The sequence below is a fragment of the Plectropomus leopardus genome, chromosome 23, assembly GCF_026936395.1.
Source record: "Plectropomus leopardus strain MGB_pleo_1.0 chromosome 23, ASM2693639v1, whole genome shotgun sequence".
NCBI classification, from domain to species: Eukaryota; Metazoa; Chordata; class Actinopteri; order Perciformes; family Serranidae; genus Plectropomus; species Plectropomus leopardus.
This window is the reverse complement of record NC_142198.1, coordinates 22573203-22592500: the sequence shown is the minus strand read 5'-3', so window position 1 is coordinate 22592500 and position 19298 is coordinate 22573203. Positions and strand designations below refer to the sequence as shown.

The following is a 19298-nucleotide window of genomic DNA, read 5'->3' as shown; positions in this document are numbered from 1 at the left end:
CTGTGTCCTCCGCCGTTTGCTGTCAGGTGTCTTCATTAAATCGTGTCTGCTCCTCCGTGACCTTTGACCTCTCGGCGTTAAAGGAGTCCACAGCCTCCTTCAGAAATCAATGAAACTGGAAGATTTTGTTCGCTGAGGCAGAAACGCTCTAATTGGTCGGTTTAAACGTCAGGGGGCGGAGCCACCAAGATGAACTTCCATGACCTGGAAAAGTCATAATAAACACTTTGTGCATTTTTTGGGGTGTTTTAAATTTTTCCTGAATCGGGTTCTTTGGCAATTGTTTTAATAGACATTAAAGTTAGTGTCTTTTTTTCTTTTCCTTTTTTAATTTTTTTATTTTTTAAATTTGTTTTATTTTGTTTTTTTCTGTTTTCATGCTTAAGTACATTTTTCTTCAGTAACATTTTTCTTCCTCTTCATGATCATGTTTGTGTTTTCTGTCACATGCGTGAAGACGTGCAGTGAACACGTTCAAAATATCTCCTAAAATCCTATAAACGCCCTAAAATCCTTAAAAAAATCCTCCTCATATCTGAATGTACTGAAATCCCGCTGGGCCGTCATGTTCAGGCCCCTGACGTTCAGGCTCCTGACGTTCGGGCCCTGACCTCTGGTCCCCTGACCTCTGGGCCCCTGACCTCCGGGCCCCTGACGTCTGGGCCCCTGACGTCTGGGCCCCTGACCTCTGGGCCCCTGACCTCCGGGCCCCTGACCTCTGGGTGCCTGACCTCCGGGCCCCTGACCTCCGGGCCCCTGACCTCCGGGCCCTCGATCAAAGCGATCTGAGTCTCTCTGCTGTTCGCCGTCTTATTTTCATTTTTCTCTCTTTTGCCGTTCATCATCTTTACTCTTTCTCACCTTTTTTTTCACACTTTCTCCCATTGCTGAGTCACATCGTGTGTGTGTGTGTGTGTGTGTGTGTGTGTGTGTGTGTGTGTGTGTGTGTGTGTGTGTGTGTGTGTGGTACAGTAGTAGCGAGCGACCCCGTTATATAACTCATCGTCACATACACGACGTGACTCAAAGCGGCTAACAAGATACAGTTTGAAGAAGGACTCTTATTTTGGCGGGTCAGGCGTCGTCTCTGTGAGGGACGTTTTTATTGGCTGAGCTGCAGAGACGCTGTGACATCACCAGCAGCAAATACGACCCCAGTAAACAAAGATTTGTGGTTTATTTTTGGAATTATTCAGTTATTTATATCAACATTCAGTCGTGAACGTGCTGCAGAGACTCTGAAACAACAGCTGCGGGGTGATGAGGATGAGGATGAGGATGAGGATGATGAGGATGATGATGAGGATGATGATGAGGACGAGGATGATGAGGATGATGATGAGGACGAGGATGATGAGGATGATGATGAGGATGATGATGAGGACGAGGATGATGAGGATGATGATGAGGACGAGGATGATGATGATGAGGACGAGGATGATGAGGATGATGATGAGGATGATGATGATGAGGATGATGATGAGGACGAGGATGATGATGATGATGATGATGAGGATGATGATGAGGATGATGATGATGAGGATGATGATGAGGACGAGGATGATGATGATGAGGACGAGGATGATGAGGATGATGATGAGGATGATGATGAGGACGAGGATGATGATGATGAGGAGGATGAGGATGATGATGAGGAGGATGAGGATGATGATGAGAATGATGATGATGATGATGATGATGAGGACGAGGATGATGATGATGATGATGAGGATGATGATGATGATGATGATGATGATGATGAGGACGAGGATGATGATGTTGATGATGAGGATGATGATGATGATGTTGATGATGAGGATGAGGATGAGGATGATGATGGCGATAAAAACAAAATAAAAAATAAATAAAATAAAATAAAATGTTTGTCAGTGAGAGTGAGATCTGACTGTTCTGTAAACAGGAGCGTTATTGATCGATTGTTTGTTGTGTAAACAGGAGCGTTATTGATCGATTGTTTGTTGTGTAAACAGGAGCGTTATTGATCGATTGTTTGTTCTGTAAACAGGAGCGTTATTGATCGATTGTTGTGTAAACAGGAGCGTTATTGATCGATTGTTGTGTAAACAGGAGCGTTATTGATCGATTGTTTGTTGTGTAAACAGGAGCATTATTGATCGATTGTTTGTTCTGTAAACAGGAGCGTTATTGATCAATTGTTTGTTGTGTAAACAGAAGAGTTATTGATTTCTGCCTCGAGGCTCGCTGCCAATCGACCGATTATTGATCAGAAATTGATTGTGTATCAGCGGGGGGAGCAGCTGAGGAGAGATGTTGAGCGCTCTGTTTACTGTTTGCTGCCTTTACACACACCTCCTTTATCAGTTCTGTGTTTGTTTGTTTTTTGTTTGTTTGTTTATTCCACACGAGACGTGTTTCTGAGTTTAATTGCAAATACTTCTCCTCCTCCTCCTCCTCCTCCTCCTCCTCCTCCTCCTCCTCCTCTGTCTTACCTCTCCTTCTCCTCTTCATTTTTCTCGTCTTCTTCATCTTTTGATTCTTCTTTTTCTTTCTCCTCCTCTTTCTTTTCTTACTCCTCTTCTTCCTCATCCTCTTCCTCCTCCTCCTCTTTGTCCTTCTCCATCTCCTCCTCCTTTTCCTCCTCTTCCTCCTTCTGTTCCTCCTCCTCCTCCTCCTCCTCCTTCCCGTTCCTCCTCCTCCTCTTTCTCCTCCTCCCCCTGTTCCTCCTCCTCTTTATCCTCTTCCTCCTCCTCTTCCTCCTCCTCCTCCTCTGCTGTAGTTATTAATAATGTATGAGTGTTGGTGTTTGTGTTGCACTGCGGCTGGTCGGAGGCCTCCTGCAGGAGTCGAACCGTTAACATGCAGCTCATGAGGCTGTTTACACTCCTCCTCCTCTTCCTCCTCCTCCTCCTCCTCCTCTTCCTCCTCCTCCTCCTCCTCCTCCTTTGTCTTCCCCTCTTTTTTCACCTCCTCTCACCTCCACTGCTCTCTCCTTTCATGTTCTCTCTCCCTCTGTTTCATTATCTTTTTACCTCCCTCGTCTCTGCTCGTGTTTTGTCATCCTTTTCTCCTCCTCCTCCTCCTCCTCCTCCTCGTCCTTGTCCTCGTCCTCCTGATGCGATGTCTGTGTCTCAGTGTCCCTCTCAGATCCGTCTCGTCCGTCCGTTTGATGTGATGCAGGTTTTTATCGCAGCTCAGAGAGCTTTTAGGATCAGACAATAACAGAAACAAACGGAGCTAAATGTCCTCAGAAGACCTCTGGAAGATAAACGATGTCTCACTGAGCGTCCTCCCGTCTTCATGTGTCAAACAGACGTCTAACCGGAGTGTCTCTCTCACAGCTGATGTTTTAAAAAAACAGCTGATGCTTCTGCTGTTTTTCTGCATCCTTTCAGTTTTCTGTTTTCAGATCTTTAAAAGTATCTTTACACTGAGAGAAAATCATCAGCTGTCGTCGTGGCAAATTTAAACTGAAGTTTTTATTCTTTATATTATAATTAAGACTAATAACAATTAATCGCTGATCGATTAATCGGTTGTTAACAATTTAATCAAACATTTGACATTTAGCAGATTAATTGAGAGGTAAAACGTGCGATATGTCGCTGTGAGCTTTTAATGAGGATAAAATGTTTTTTTTAAAAAACGATTAATCGTTATATCATTATTTTACTAATTAATAAATTAAGGAAAGTGTTTCCAATTTGCAGCCATAATTATAATCTTTTAAAAATATCTTTTTTCATTTCATTTCTGCGCCTTTTAATGTATTTTTTTCTTTATTTATTTCTGTATTTATTTGTTCATTTTTCAAAATTTTCAGGTATCATAAATTATTACAGGTAGCTTATGATAGACTATTTATCAGTCAGCACAGCTGGTCAGAGCAGATTTGGGTGGTTAAGAGCATTTCGTGCGTCCCAACTTGACTTCTTCTCTTGGAGCTTCCTTTAAAAAATGTAATTTTTAAATTTTAAAAAGGTGACACAGAACATAATACATAAAATCATGATTCGATGGCACATACAAAAAAGTAAATAAAAGTTAAAAATGTCTAATTAAACTTCTTAAAATTCACATTTTGGTTTCTTTTTTAATTTAAACTATTTTTAAAAAGATATCCTGACATAATAAACACATTACTCTATATTTTGTTTTTAGTTCGTCATATTTCTGGACTTTTTGGATCAAAAAGTCGCCATCGAGGCTTTAAAACCATCCAGATGATACACAGTTAGATCCAGCTGCAGGAAATCAGTATACAGAGTCCAGTAAATCACATTTTTTCTGTTTTTCTTTCTCTCGATTTGACTTTTTCCTCTCTCTCTTTATTTTCTCTGTTTACGCTCTTTTATCTCCTCAAACTGATTTATTGCTCCACACGTCATAAAAACTCTCAGTCTCTCTTTTTTTGGGCTGTCTGTTTGACTCTGATTTACTGCAGCATTAAATCTCTCTTTCCCTCCGTGTGGTAAATAATTGGCTGCTGCGTCTCTCATTTTCTCTCCCTGATGAGTAACTTGTGACGAGGCGAATCATAATTCCTCAGATCTAAAAAGCTGGAAGGGAAAATAGATGTTGTCTGTCCTGCACAATCACCGATCCTCTGCCTCCGATGATGTAACCCTCCCCGCTGCCGTTAAAATAAATCCACCGTGTGCAGAAATCTGGCCCGCAGACAAAACTTTGACACTTTGTGTTATAAAATCCAGTCTGGCTGGAAAGCAAAAGTTGATTTTTGGAGATTGTGAATCGCGTTAAAGCTGCTCTGGACATCAGGTTTTTTGTGGATCCTCTCGTGATTAAATTCAGCTCTTGCGCTGACGGTGATGAAATCGAAAAGCAACAGCGGCGTCACTGACAGCTGAACCCGTCCACCTCTTCCCCACAATATGTTAATTCTGCTTTCTGAAGATTAAACAGTCGAAAAGTCAACTTTCATCAGGATAAAAGTGTCCCAGAGGAAGAGGAGGAGGGAGATCCTCCTTAAGCTTGCCAGAAATATTGAAAAGTTAAAAAAATCAGACTTCTGTTGAAAAACAGATCTGACAGAGAATTTTGAAGCTCAGACAAACTTGTAACTTTATGTTCAGGCTGCACTTTATCACATCTTTTCATCAAGTTGGGTTTGAGTTGGGTTGGATAAATTGAAAATGTGCCTCCAAACCGTTAAAGCACACTTACTGTTACCTGTAGCTCTGTTATTCGGGTCCCAGCACAAACAAGGCAATCCTGTAGTGGAAAGTATGTGAAAGGTGTGTCCACATACTTTTGACCATGTTGTTTGTGCTTCAGTTTCTGTTTCGCTCAAGATGAATTTAATTTATTGTTTGAAATACTTTAAAGAGGCTCAAACTGAACTTTGCATTTTGTGATGCTGCAGCATCCATGTTTGTGGAGGAGTTTTGTTTGTTTGTTTGTTTTTTTGTTTGTTTGTTTGTTTGTTTGTTGTTTTTGAGCTCTTGAATGCACCAGTGTAGACTGTAGTCTTTGCAAAGAACCATGTCAACCATCCATTTTCTTTCTGTTGTTTCTCAGCTTTTATTGGTGATTTTTGGAGGTAAAAAAGTTTTTTTGACCGTTTAAGCATGTAAACATGTTCTAATAGAGACCCAAAATATAAGAAGAGCACAACAGCTCTCCTTTAAATGACTCGGTTTTAGTGCCGTTGCAACATTTTCGGTTTTCCAGGTATTGATGGAGTGATATGATTAGGCTGAAGATATTACAGTGTGGATGAATAGCTCAGTCTGGCCATAAATCCAGCTTTTTATTCATCTACAGTCCAAGATGGCGTCTGAGTGTTTTTGGCAGCCGTTCAGACTGATAGATGAACCGACTCCGGCTGCCAAAGCTCTCCTCCCCGGTTCTTATTTCTGACCTCTGATTGGCTGGTTCTCCTCCTCGCAGGATTAGTGTCAGCCGCAGAGGAGACGGATCTCTGCCTGCTTGGCTGTCAGGCCGCCACCTCTGACTTTTGACCTCGGCCGCTTGTAATGATGAATATTTCTGGGGACGTTGTTGGGAATAACTCAGAAAAAAAGGATAGAAAATGCAAAAAGAGAGAGAGAAGGACGGACGGAAGAAGAAGTAGGAGTCAAAAACAAAAAGAGAGAAAGTGTTAAGTGTGGAGGAGGAGAGCGATGGAGAGCAGATGGGTTTGTTAATGCCTCAGTGGGCTTAAAGGTGGTAACTTTCTGTGTGTGTGTGTGTGTGTGTGTGTGTGTGTGTGTGTGTGTGTGTGTGAGTGTGTGTGCGTTTCGGTGGGTTGTTGGGTGTGAAATGACTTCCACTGCCAGCACCCATGGGCCCATTTTTCAGTTTTTTTCTGTGATAAATGCCACCAAAACTTTAATGCTTTTGCAAACTTTTCTGTGGCTTCTGTGAATTTGGAATACTACTAGTACTACAAAAATACCTTGAGTAATATCTCAGTAAAATCTGCACACAATCACATGATACTCATTAGACCTCATGCAAGAAACAGAGAAATGTTCTCTTATTTTTGCTTGAATCCAGCATTTGTTAGTACTCACTGATTCTTGGGAATAACCAGTGTTTTTTATTTTTGCATTTCTCTGAGGTAAGAGAACATTTTACTCATACAAGATAATAATGATAATAATTATACTACTACTACTAATAATAATAATAATAATAATAATAATAATAATAATAATTATTATTATTATTATTATTATTATTATTATTATTATTATTATTATTATTATTATTATTATTAGGTAAGAGAACATTTTATGAGTGGTCCAGAGCATTCGTACCAAAATAATAATTGTAATAATTAATTTTTTCTTGGTGAGGGTTTTAAGGGGTTAATTTACTGACACATTTATCCAAAGCGAATTACAGAAAGTGCGCTCAACCGTGTGGGTTACACGCCAAAAAGTGCAGGAATGGGACGTCATGTGAAGTGTAATAAATGACGGAGCAGCTTCTGGACGTTAAAATCCGGTCAGAGAACAACTTGATGTTAAATACAGCGTGAAGAGACAGTGAGACAGTGAGACAGTGAGACAGCAGGAGACACTCACAGGACAGAGAGAGTTATGTAACAGTGTGTCGGTACACCTCCTGCAACCAGACTGAGTGTTCCTCGCAGACAAGTGGACGACCGCTGGTGTGTGTGTGTGTGTGTGTGTGTGTGTGTGTGTGCGTGTGTGTGTGTGTGTGTGTGCGTGTGATTCTTAGAAACATGAGAGGGCCCAGTCAGATCCGTGTCTCCATGGCAACTGCATCTTCCTCCTCATCTGTCCGTCCTTCTCACTTTCTCTCCTGCGATGGTTTTGTATTGGTTTTTTTTATATTTCATAATACACTTATTTTTATTACCATTCTCGCCTCTCTCTCTCTCACACACACACACACACACACACACACACTCATCCATCTGTCTCTCTGTGATCAAATGATGTCCCTACACACATACACACACACACACACACACTCGGGCACACGTGTGAGCTCAGGTGTGTCAGCGGGTCGACATTTTTATCTTTATGTTTGCATGGTTTGTTAGTTTGATGAGGGAGACGTGTGGCATCTGCTTCTCACACACACACACACACACACACACACACACACACACACACACACACACACACACACACACACACAGCATTAGCAGCCAAGTTAACAAACTGCATGTCATTTTGATTTCTTTGCATCGTGAGCTTTTATGTGAGTGATGAAGTATTTATATCCTTCAGAGATACTTAATTTGTTTCCCTGATTTTAGAACATTTCATGTATTTTTGGTCGTTTCTAGGATCTTTAGACGTTTTGCGGATTTTAGGATGTTTTGGGGATTTTAGGATGTTTCTAGAATTTTAGGTAGATTTCTCGAATTTAAGGATGTTTTAGGACATTTCTAGGATTTCATGTAAATGATGTTTCTAGGATTTTAGGCCGTTTCTTAGATGTAAGGACGTTTCTGCGATTTAAGGATGTTTCCAGGATTTTAGGACATTTCTAGAATTTTGTGACATTTGTAGAATTTAAGGACTTTTAGGACATTTCTAGAAGTAAAGAGTAACAGAAAATGAAAAAAAAAAACATTTTATACAACACATAACATTTCACCCATTCTTTCTTAAAATTATCTATAAATTATTATTATTATTATTATTATTATTATTATTATTATTATTATTATTATTATTATTATTATTATTATTGTTGTTGTTGTTGTTGTTGTTATTATCGGCAGCAGCAGCATGTACAGTATGTTATTTTTGCATTTTTGTCTTTATTTCTCCATCTCTGCAGTTCTCTCCTGTCGGTGCTGTATGCACCTCAGCTGAACGCATACGTATATATATATATGGGTACATAATATATGCAGCGTTAGTGTTAGCGTTAGCGTGTGTGTGTGTGTGTGTGGGTGTGGGTGTGGGTGGGTGGGTGGGTGTGTGTGTGTGCGCGCGTGTGTGTGCACGTGTGGGTGTGGGTGTGTGGGTGGCTGATGTGAGTCACGATTGTGGAAAATCCCACTCTCCTCTTCGCCCCTCCTCCTTTTTTCTGCAACCTGAGGCGATTAGAAAACAGGAGGTGTCACTCTGCTGCTCAAACTGAGCCGGACAAAGACGTATCCGAGCGTTTGAAGTCTGAACACGAGTCCGCTCGCTCTGTGCGCTTTATTTTATTTCTCCACTGTCCCACAGAGAAACGTTTCTTATGTCACGTGTCTTCCCAGGACAGCCACGCCACAAACGTGATGATTTTATAGAATATGCATCGACGTAGATTAAACTACCCAGCAGGATGTAAAGAGTTAAAGATGAGCACAACCTCAAACGTCTACAGCAGGAAAATGAATAAATTCATGATATTCATTAATTCATAAGAAAAAAAGAAAAAACAAACCAAACTGATGTTATGCTTCATTGAGATGTCTGATCAGTTTGAACACAAACGCCAGATAGATAGATAGATAGATAGATAGATAGATAGATAGATAGATAGATAGATAGATAGATAGATAGACAGATAGAAGACCTGTCTGTATTTCCTTCCATCCCATTCTTGGTCAAAGGTCAAGGACACTGTGGCCTAATGTTCATTTTTCTAAACACAATATCTTGAGAACACATTTAAGGTTTTTCTTGTGTTTGTTTTGTGTGTTTTTTCAAATTTGGCACAAACATCCACTGAAACTCAACAGTGAACTGATCAGATTTTGGACAAAGGTCAAGGTCAACATCCACTAAGACTCAACAATCAGCCAACTAGATTGTGGTATTCAAAAGTCAAAGGTCAAAGTCGCTGTGACCTCATCTGTCATTTGTAAAAAGCAATAACTCAAGAACACGTCAAGGGAATTTCCTCAGATTTGGCACAAACGTCCACTTGGACTCAAGAATAAGCTAATAAGAAATCGGTGGTCAAAGATCAAGGTTGCTAGGGCCTTGTTTAATTCATTGTTGTTTATACGATATCTCAAGAACATGTTTGGGGATTTTTTTTTCAAATTTGGCACAAACGTCAATTCAAACTCAACAATGAAGTGATTAGACTTTGGAAAAAGGTCTAAGTCAGTTTGACCTCGTCTGTGTTATGTTTCTGAAGGTGATAATTCGAGAACAGCTTGCGAGATTTTTTTCAAATTTGGCACAAATGTTCACCTGGACTTAAGAATGAACTGATGAAAATTTGGTGGTCAAAGGTCACTGTGACCTCACAAAACATATTGTTGGACATAACTCAAGAATTCACCTGCTAACTGTTAGAAAATTTCACACACATGTCTAATAGGGTGATATCCAAAAATAGATATCCAAAAAGTCAATGGTCATCTTCTCCGTGACATCATAATGTTCTCCAGAAACGTGTTTCTGTCCGTTATTCGGCGTCATATCTCAGGAACAGAAGGGGAGACATTTGGTCCGACACTGAATTGTTGACACTAATCTGTAAACTGTGCTGATTGTATAAATCTTCTGAGCTGTCGGGGGAAGATGAGTCAAATACAACCATGAGACAGTAATTCTAGTTTTGTTTTAGAAGAATGAAGCGTCAGAAAATTCAAACTGAACATGAACAATAACACTGAGGAATTAAATGTCACATAAACGCTCCTCATTTCCATCTATTGTTCATTTTGTCGTCTACAAACTGATGTTATAATAACTCTGTCTTCAGTTTTCTATCATCTTCTATTTCCTTTTTTCCCTCGTTACAGCTCTATTCTCTCTCTTATCTTGCAGCAAGAAAAAAAGCAGAGATCTCCTTTTTTCTCGTTGTGGGTGAAAACATTAAAGTCTTTGTTTTTTGTTTGTGTTTCCTGTTTACAGAAAGTCAGCGAGAAGGTCGGCGGAGCAGAAGGAACCAAGCTAGATGATGACTTCAAAGAAATGGAAAAGGTACATTTACATCTGTCAGTCTAAAGTAAAACAATACTCCAAAACTCATATAAATCCAACCACTGCAATGCATATTAAGACACTAAATATATAAACGTTTGCTACAGTGACGAACTCTGCTTGGTTAAGTCCACTTTCTGCTGTCACTTTTTTTTTTTGAAGAATATGAAAATGTTTCCCAAATATTCATTCATTTTCAGAATTTAATCTCTTCAGATGTCAGTTTTTGTCATGATGCCCCTATGTTTTTAGATGAAAAAAAAGAATTGAATTATTTCCCTTATACAACATGCAAAGTTTTTTTTTGTAACAGTCTGGGATATGTCAGTGTGTGAGTGTAGCTGCTGACAGTCTGGGATATGTCAGTGTGTGAGTGTAGCTGCTGACAGTCTGGGATATGTCAGTGATCAGCAGCTACATTGACTGTGACAGGTCACCTAGTGGAAATAGCATGTATTTCCTCCATATGCCAAATATGGTCAAAATGACCTCATCAGGTGGAAAATAGTCAAAATGACAAATTCAGAGTCAAAAGCCCAGAATGACACCCAGAAATAATACAAGTCCTGTTTTTCTGCTCTGATGGCTGTGGGATCAAAAATGTCAGTTTGAATGGGTTTCAATGGAGCATTTTTGGACCTGAACAGTCTGAATGTAACTATTTAGTTTCCACAGTGTATTTTAGACTTATTGTAGGAGCTGAAACGTGCAGTGATTGATGAAAAAAGTGCTGTCTTCAGTCTTTGTCCTCTTATAAAAATTAGTCTGTTAGTTTGTTAGTTTGTTAGTTTGCGTCTCTCACAGTTCTGATTTTGTTGTCCTCTGCAGAAGGTGGACATCACCAGCAGAGCAGTGTTGGACATCATGACCAAAACCACAGAGTACCTACAGCCTAATCCAGGTACCAAACACACGATACACCGCCACAACACGTAGTCTAAAACATCATCAGTGACTCATGATTTAACCCCTCGCTGCCCCGCAGCATCCAGAGCCAAGCTGAGTATGATCAACACCATGTCAAAGATCCGCGGCCAGGACAAAGGACCCGGGTACCCGCAGGCTGAGAGCGTCCTGGGAGACGCCATGTTGAAGTTTGGACGGGAGTTAGGGGAGGAGTCCAGCTTCGGTAAGTGGGAGAGCACATATATTTAAAACGTTAACGTTAATAAAATAAAAATGCACAGAAACAGAATGATTGGAGGTTTTATGATTGGAGGTTTCTGGCTAAAAATGCATCTTGGAAGTTGGAGCTTATTTTTACTTCAGCATTTTTATGAACACAGGCTTTTTAACTTCATTCTTCTCTCCCAGGTTTGGCGCTGATCGATGCCAGCGAGGCGATGAAGGAGCTCGGGGAGGTGAAGGATGCCTTGGACATGGAGGTCAAACAGAACTTCATCGACCCGCTGCAGAACCTCCACGACAAAGACCTCAAAGAGATACAGGTGAGCATAAACACCTGTTATCATGAATCAGACCTGCGTGGTCTCCAAAGTGATTTTAATTTGTCTGTCTCGTGTCCCGTCCACTGCAGCACCATCTGAAGAAGATGGAGGGACGCCGCCTGGACTTCGACTACAAGAAGAAGCGTCAGGGGAAAGTCCAGGACGACGAAATCAAACAGGCGTTGGAGAAGTTCGACGAGAGCAAAGAGATCGCAGAGCAGAGCATGTTCAACCTGCTGGAGAGCGATGTGAGGACCGTCTTTTTTGTCGTATTATAGGATGTTTCTAAGTTTTTGGAAGTTTCTCGGAATTTAGGATGCTTGAAGGATTTTAGGACGTTAGGGTCTTAGCTAGGACCTCTGTTGGGGGGTTTGGGGGATCCTCCACTGGCACTTTGATGAACACTCTGTTTTGATGCTGTTTTATTCACTCTGGCACTTTGTGTATACTGAAAGTACAAAAACAATTCACAGTGTGAATCACTTTATTTTATTGTGAATTAGAAAATGTTTGGGGGGCACACAGCACCCTGTCAGGGGAGATAGAAGATTTTTGACCAATGAAGCCAAAATGAAACTGCTTACTGCAGCTTTAAGGTGCTTTAATGCAGTTTGTCAATTCTGAAAGTTCAGTAAATGTCTCTGTTCAATTTAAGTGATAAAAGTGGACATTTGCTGAAAAATAAAAAATGAATAATGTGGAATGTGGAGAAATCGAATTAGATCATGAGCTGAGGGGAAACTGCACAAACATCATTTTTAAACCACAATGGATCATGAAACGGCAAACACGGACGTCATAATAAATTAAAAAAAAAGAAAAAAGACACAAACATAATGAAATATTCACCATGTTTGGTTGATGTTGACATTGCTTTTGTGTTGCAACATTGCCACGGCAAAACAAAGGGCAGTGATCCTGAGCCGTGCCGTGCTGTGCCAAGCCAGACCCCGGCCCAGCATGGACACAGAACAGGATGTGCTGTAATAAAAAAAAATTAAAAACGTATGTGTGTGTGTGTGTGTGTGTGTGTGTGTGTGTGTGTGTGTGTGTGTGTGTGTGTTGCAGATAGAGCAGGTGAGCCAGCTGGCAGCGTTGGTTCAGGCTCAGTTGGAGTACCACAGCCGCTCTGCCGAAATCCTCCAGCAGCTCTCCAGTAAGATGGAGGACAGGTATCGATCTCTGTGCCCACCTGTGACAAAAATAAACCAATAAAAGCGGATACTCGTGGTGAGACAAACCTTCTTTTTAACCGTGTGGGCCTTTTGTCCAGGATAAAAGAGGTGTCCACTAAGCCGCGGAAGGAGTACGCTCCGAAACCCCGAATGGCCCTGGAGCTGCTGCCGCCCAGCGAGAGCCACAACGGGGGGATACACTCGGCCAAATCGCCCGGAAGATCACCAGGTACAGAGTGTTATGGAGGTGTTATATTTCAAGTTGTTTATTCATCCCATTCTCATGTGGGCGAAGTGGAGTTCTTCAAATTTAACACAAACGTCCACATAGACTCAACAATGAACCGATTAGATTTTGGTCAAAGGCCAAGGTCATTGTGAGCTTATGTCCATCCCATTTTCACGAGACGTTTTATCAAAAACACCTTTAAAGGATTTCTCCAAATTTGGCACAAACATACACTTAGAATAAACAGTGAAGTGATTTGATTGATGCAGTATCTCACATAACACATTAAAACAGGACTGTTATGGAGCTCAAAAATGTTAACCGTACCTGTATGAGTCCATGTACATCAGATAAATAGCGGTATTAACCCTTTGAAAATGAGAAAGTTGGGTTGATTTCTGTGGAAAAACCCAAAAAGTACCTGAAAATTGTCTGGTTTGGCCACCCCTATCAAAACTTTCTGGGGGCACTACGGCCCACAAATGACTCACAAAGAGGCAGCTCAGCAAGAAATTCAAGGTAAGAACCTCCAATATGTCCACTAGAGGTCGTCGCACTTCATTTAAAATTCTTACACTGGTTGTGTCCGTCCCCCCACAGCCCCCATGGACCAGCCCTGTTGCCGAGCGCTCTACGACTTCGAACCAGAGAACGAAGGCGAGCTGGGCTTCAAAGAAGGCGACGTCATCACCTTAACCAATCAGATCGATGACAACTGGTACGAGGGCATGATCAACGGCCAGTCGGGCTTCTTCCCCATCAACTACGTGGATATCCTGGTGCCGCTCCCTCATTAGGTCTCGCCATGGACCTTAACCCCTTCGACCAATCCAGAAACCCCTGAAAACAGCCTGTATTGCATAAACAACAAAAACCACGCCCTCCTTCTACTTCTTCTTCTGTGCTTCTGTGCAATTCTGCTTTCACAAAACGGACTGAAATGACTGAGACGGAGACGTGGTGGATGAGACGAGGCAGTGGGACAGTGAAGAAGAAAGGGGGAGGAGGATTTTGGTGTGAGAGATGCAGAAGAAAGGTAGAAGAGAGGGACTGAGAGGGACAAGAAGATGGATGGATGATCTTTTACAGCGCTCACTCAGTCGCGCTCCGCTCAGCCGGGCAGCACTGGAAACCAATGAGGCTTTGGAGACTTAAGGCGCGGTGTATATGTACGTGCATGTATGTGTCTGTATGTGCGTTTTGACCTGTTTACTCTATTATGACCGAGCCAGCACAAAGTCCTGCTTGACAGCTTTTTTTCATGCTGTCTTCTCCTCTTCTTAAGTTTCTTGCTGTTTTTTCTCTCAGAGTACTTCTGTCTTTTCTACCTTGACTTGCCTTCCTGTGCTCTTCTTCTTAGATTTCCCAGCAACTGTCACAGTCTTCCCCACTTTCTGTCTCTTTCTTTCTTCCCTCCTTGGCTAGCACTGCCTTTCAGCATGGCTCCACACTGTATGCAGGCCTCTATCTAACCCATGATACAGTCGGTCACCGGACCCTCCTGCTTTTTCGAGAATATCTCTTGTAACATACTCGGCCTCTCCGAGTCTGCGTAGACTCTCGGCTCAGTGGCTGTATGCATGAACCAGCCAAATCAGAAATCTGAGTGACAACAAAATGCTACTTGAAATGTAGTTTTCAGGAGTGCATCTTTGAAATAAAAGCTGTATCTGCAATAAGTAGATTATTCCAGAATGAAAAAGACAATGCTCGATCACTTGCTTTGAGGGTCAGAAGTAGCATTTGTTGTTAAACATGTCAGCTCCAGAGATGAAAAAGAAAAATCTTGATTTATCTGACAGCAGCTACACGCTAACAGCCAGAACATGCCAGTTGTATTGAACCAAACTTTGAAAGTCGTGGTTTTTCCAGTATGCATAGAGGAAAATATGCTTGTGTTTTCTCTGTGTACTATTCTGAGTAACCAATTCACAGTGTTTTGTGTGTACTGTGTGGAGTAGATGCTTGTTAACTCGTCTTATATGTGGCCTGTATGCAGGAATATGTGAACGGTGGTAGCCATTCTGAAATTACTGTTTTAAGTCCTCTAACTTAAATTACGTTTACAAAGGCTGATGATTGGCAGGAAATCAAACATTTAAAACATTATATCATTTCCCCAGTGCCCTTAACTTCACTCAACATCCTAGAACTCGAGGAATTTGAGAATGCTAAATAAATTACAGAACCCTCAGAACATTCTTGGAATCCTGGCAGCGTTCCATACCGCTCAGAACACGATCTGATCCAATGAAATTTCTCTGTAAAATTCATCAACCTCATCATGGCAGTGATTCTGACTTGACCTTGGGGAACATTCTAGAACTCAGAGAAGTTCTAGAATCCTCAGAATGTTGTTAAAATCTTTCCAACATTCTAGAATCTTGCCGGCATTTCTTCTTCCCGCAGAACGTTACCTGATATACTGAAATTTCTCTGTAAAATTCTTCAGCCTCAGCATGACAGTAAGTCTGACTTGACCTTGGGACCTTCTAGAATGCTGTGAAAGTTCCAGAACCTTCAGAACGTCCTTAGAATCTTTCAAACATTACAGAACCTCAGAACATTTCCTCAGCATTCTTGCCCACGGAATAATCTGTAAATGTTCTGTCATTCCAGGATCTTGGCCACACCCTGATATGCTCCGTTACATTTAAGAAACTTTTGAACTTAGAAGTTTGTTGGTGTCATTTTGAACTATAGAAGGATGTTTTTAGACCTCAGAAGCATCCTGGATCGATGTCATATATTTGGGCATACTTAGAACATTCTCGAACCTTTACAGCATTCCTGCCCACAGATTTATCTAGATTATTTTTTTTTATCATTCCAGAATATTGGAAATATTTTAAAACACTCCAGTACATTTAAGAAACTTTTGAACATGTAGTTTCTTAGTTCTTACGAATATTCCAGCCAGGTTAGTGGTGGTAAATGTTAGCCGTGCTAGTTCCCCGGGGTAAGCATCACGTACAGTATAAAGTGGGATTTGTTCAGTGGCTATAACTGTTACTCCACTTAAGTGCTACCTACATATGTTTGTATGTGTACGAAGCGTTCATTATAAGGCAGTGTTAAATAGTCTACTCTAACAAAGACCTCATGAGAAAAGTTAATTATAGTTAAAGGCTGTTTAATGATTCAACTATTATCACTGAATTCGGATGAAACAGATTTCTCTTGTAACGGAAACCATCAGTTTGTGTTTTGCCTCTGATGGCAGCAGAACATTTTTAACTTCAGGAAGTTGACAGAGTGCTTTACAATTAGACGATTCTATTTGAGTCGACACTAAAAGCAGTTGAAATGTTGTAAAGTTAAGATTTCTTTTCAAACGTGTTCTCTTCTTATGTCTCATTGTTCTGTTCAAACAAAACATAACACTGAAGAACTTACTTTTATATCCATGGTTTCTTGGAATGGGCGTTCAGTATGGTGCTGGGTTTATATCAACTCCATTGTACATAAAACAGCTGAATAGTGTCCAAGACTGGAGGTTTACTGTACCCACAGCGTCTTTGCTCTGGTATACGTGCAAGGTCCATGCTAATCACTTTGACTCTTGTTCTCATTTACCATGCTAACATTTCTAAAATAATAACATTTAATGGATATTATATTGAATATTTAATGTATCAACTGTATTGTTAAATTAAAAAGCTTAGGGTTTTTCCATCTAGGCATTGTTTATTTAAGAGTCAAAAAACGTCTGTAGTTTATGCTAGCATGGCTAATGCTAATGTGCCAGTTGTGGCTAACCAGCTAGCGTTTCACTTCACATTCCCGTACGTATGTTTTGGTGATGCAGTGTTGAGCAGAATACTTAATAAGTGAAAGTATTTAGTGCCTGAATACTGAATACCTCGTCCTAGATGTAATAGATTCTATTAAAATACAGAGAATAGTTACATATTCAGAATTAATTTGGGATACATAATCTAAAAACGGTTGCACTCTGAATTCTTTTATTATGTTTTCTGCATTTTCCTTAATGCTTAATAATCACTGTAATATATTTCGATTATTACTATAATTATTGCAATAACAGCCATGCTGACTTCTGTTAGCAAGAGCTTTAGGGGCATGGACTGGACCAAACGCTGTTTCAACCAAAGTCTTTTCTTAAGTGGGCGATAATGACGCATTTTAGGTAATAAAGGACTCAAAAGTTTCTTTTAAATTTCTCCTTGAATTTCGTTAAGATGTTTTTTCTTTGTCCCTGACCCAAAATCTAATACCACATTCCAAACATAGCTCATGTTTCAAAATAATGTTTCAAATACTGTCATTTTTAACATATAGGTCTGAGGTATTAAAGTATTCTTAGAGTTTATAAAGTGTTTAAAAATGTACAGATACTTCTTTTTTGTATTCTGAAGGTGTATTCTGAATATTGCATTACAACAGGTCGAGACAGTCCATCATCCAATAGCCATAAAGTAGGTTACATCGTGCCGGTTGTTGGCAAGTTGGCTGACAGTAATAATATTTTACCATGTTTGCAACAGAGAAACATATTTTATAAAATGTTTTGTTGGAAGATGGGAAAGAGTTCCTCTTGAAAGCTATAATGGTGTTTTCGACACAAATAATTAAAAAAAATATAGATTCAATATAATCTATCAAACATCAATAAATAATCAATACAAAGGCAATAAAAGATGATCTAACAATAAAATCATTTTTAATAAAATGGCTCTGAAAGGAAAACTGTGGATCTATCTGTGGAGCTGTAGACATCTCTTGCATTGCCAAAGCACATCGTATGTGACAGCAACAATGCAATCACTAACTAACACTAACACACGTACCTAACTCGCTTTCTGCCACGCGCCTGCTTCTCCGTAACTGTTACAGGTTGTTGTAAAAGACGGGAGTTTTGGAGCACAACTGTGTTCAGTGTTTTCTTTTGATTTTCTTTTGTCTGTTTGTTCCGAGTCTGAGACTTAAATTTTCTGAGTCCGCCTGTGGAAAGTCTGTGAGCTGCATGCAACTAAACCGCTTTACGTCTTTGCGGCTGTTTGAGATGGTTTTCCAAAAAAAAAAGAAAAAGAAAAAGAAAACGGGGAGATATTTGTCCTGCTGGAGCTTATGTTAACTGATACTCTTCATTTTCTAGTTTTCATTTTTAATCTTTTTGACTGGCCGAAGCTTTTTTGTTTAGTTCTCCTCTCCAAATTACAAAGTGCTTTAAGACCTTATTGAATTTTCTTGCACCATTTGTTGCCCTTGTCTTTTATTTATGTTTTCTTTTTTGTGCTGATTTGCCTTCTATGGCGACATGTATTCTAACCTCAATGAGGGACTTGTACAGTGTTACGCTCCATCTTCCCTTTTCACCTTAATGAGAGTCGGACCTCGGCCACGTCACCTGCCTCAGTTTGATGTCTTTAGACTTCACTTTACTGGTTTTTCCTCAGAGGCTCAGCTGCTCTGAAAGCAGAAAAAGTCTTACTGGTTCGGCTGCACTTCAGAGGAGTTTATCTGGCTGACTTTTTATATTCAGGTGCATCTGAATAACGTATTTAATGGAAAATTGGGCACAGAGGAAGCCTACCGTGATCTAAAAACTCCACATTTCTCATTCAAGGTCATCGGTCACTGATTACAAAATTTGGTTACATTAAATAAGTAATTTTTTATTGATTAATATAGTAGTAATTACACATAAAATGCATAAACAGCCATTGCTTTGTTAAATATGATAGTAAATATTGTCATTTGTAATTTAGGTTTTTATGTTTAATTTTCACATTTGTGGACAATTAAGTTTTCTGGGAAAAAAAACTCATCTTTTTTGGGAAGATTCTTATTCACACAGAGTAAGAGAAAATCAACACCACTCTCCCAGCTATAGCTGTCAGTTAGCCTAGCTTAGCATAAAGAGTGAAAACAAGGGGAAACTGCTAGCTTGGCTTTGTCTAAAAGTGAAAACAATAAGTGAATGTTTGAGAGACTAAATAATGTGTTACATTTTTTCAAAAAATGATGTAAATTATTATGGTTTGATTACAGTTTGTTCTTGTTTAGTTATCTGAATTTGCCAGTTTGGCAGACTTTTCCGCCTTTTTTGAAGCTCCACCCACCA

The 19298-nt window shown here is 40.1% G+C and overlaps 1 protein-coding gene across 1 annotated transcript in view; it reads left to right on the top strand.

Annotated features, from left to right (window-relative positions):
• Positions 1-17895, top strand: part of LOC121962127 (endophilin-A1-like) — a 23596-nt gene extending 5701 nt beyond the window's left edge. Inside the window, exons 2-9 of the mRNA XM_088073479.1 lie at positions 10290-10358; positions 11187-11259; positions 11344-11487; positions 11673-11806; positions 11896-12054; positions 12875-12978; positions 13080-13210; positions 13811-17895. Coding sequence (XP_087929605.1) covers positions 10290-10358; positions 11187-11259; positions 11344-11487; positions 11673-11806; positions 11896-12054; positions 12875-12978; positions 13080-13210; positions 13811-14007 — 1011 coding nt within the window. The 3' untranslated portion in view covers positions 14008-17895. The remainder of the gene's footprint in view (positions 1-10289; positions 10359-11186; positions 11260-11343; positions 11488-11672; positions 11807-11895; positions 12055-12874; positions 12979-13079; positions 13211-13810) is intronic.
• Positions 17896-19298: the final 1403 nt, after the last annotated feature.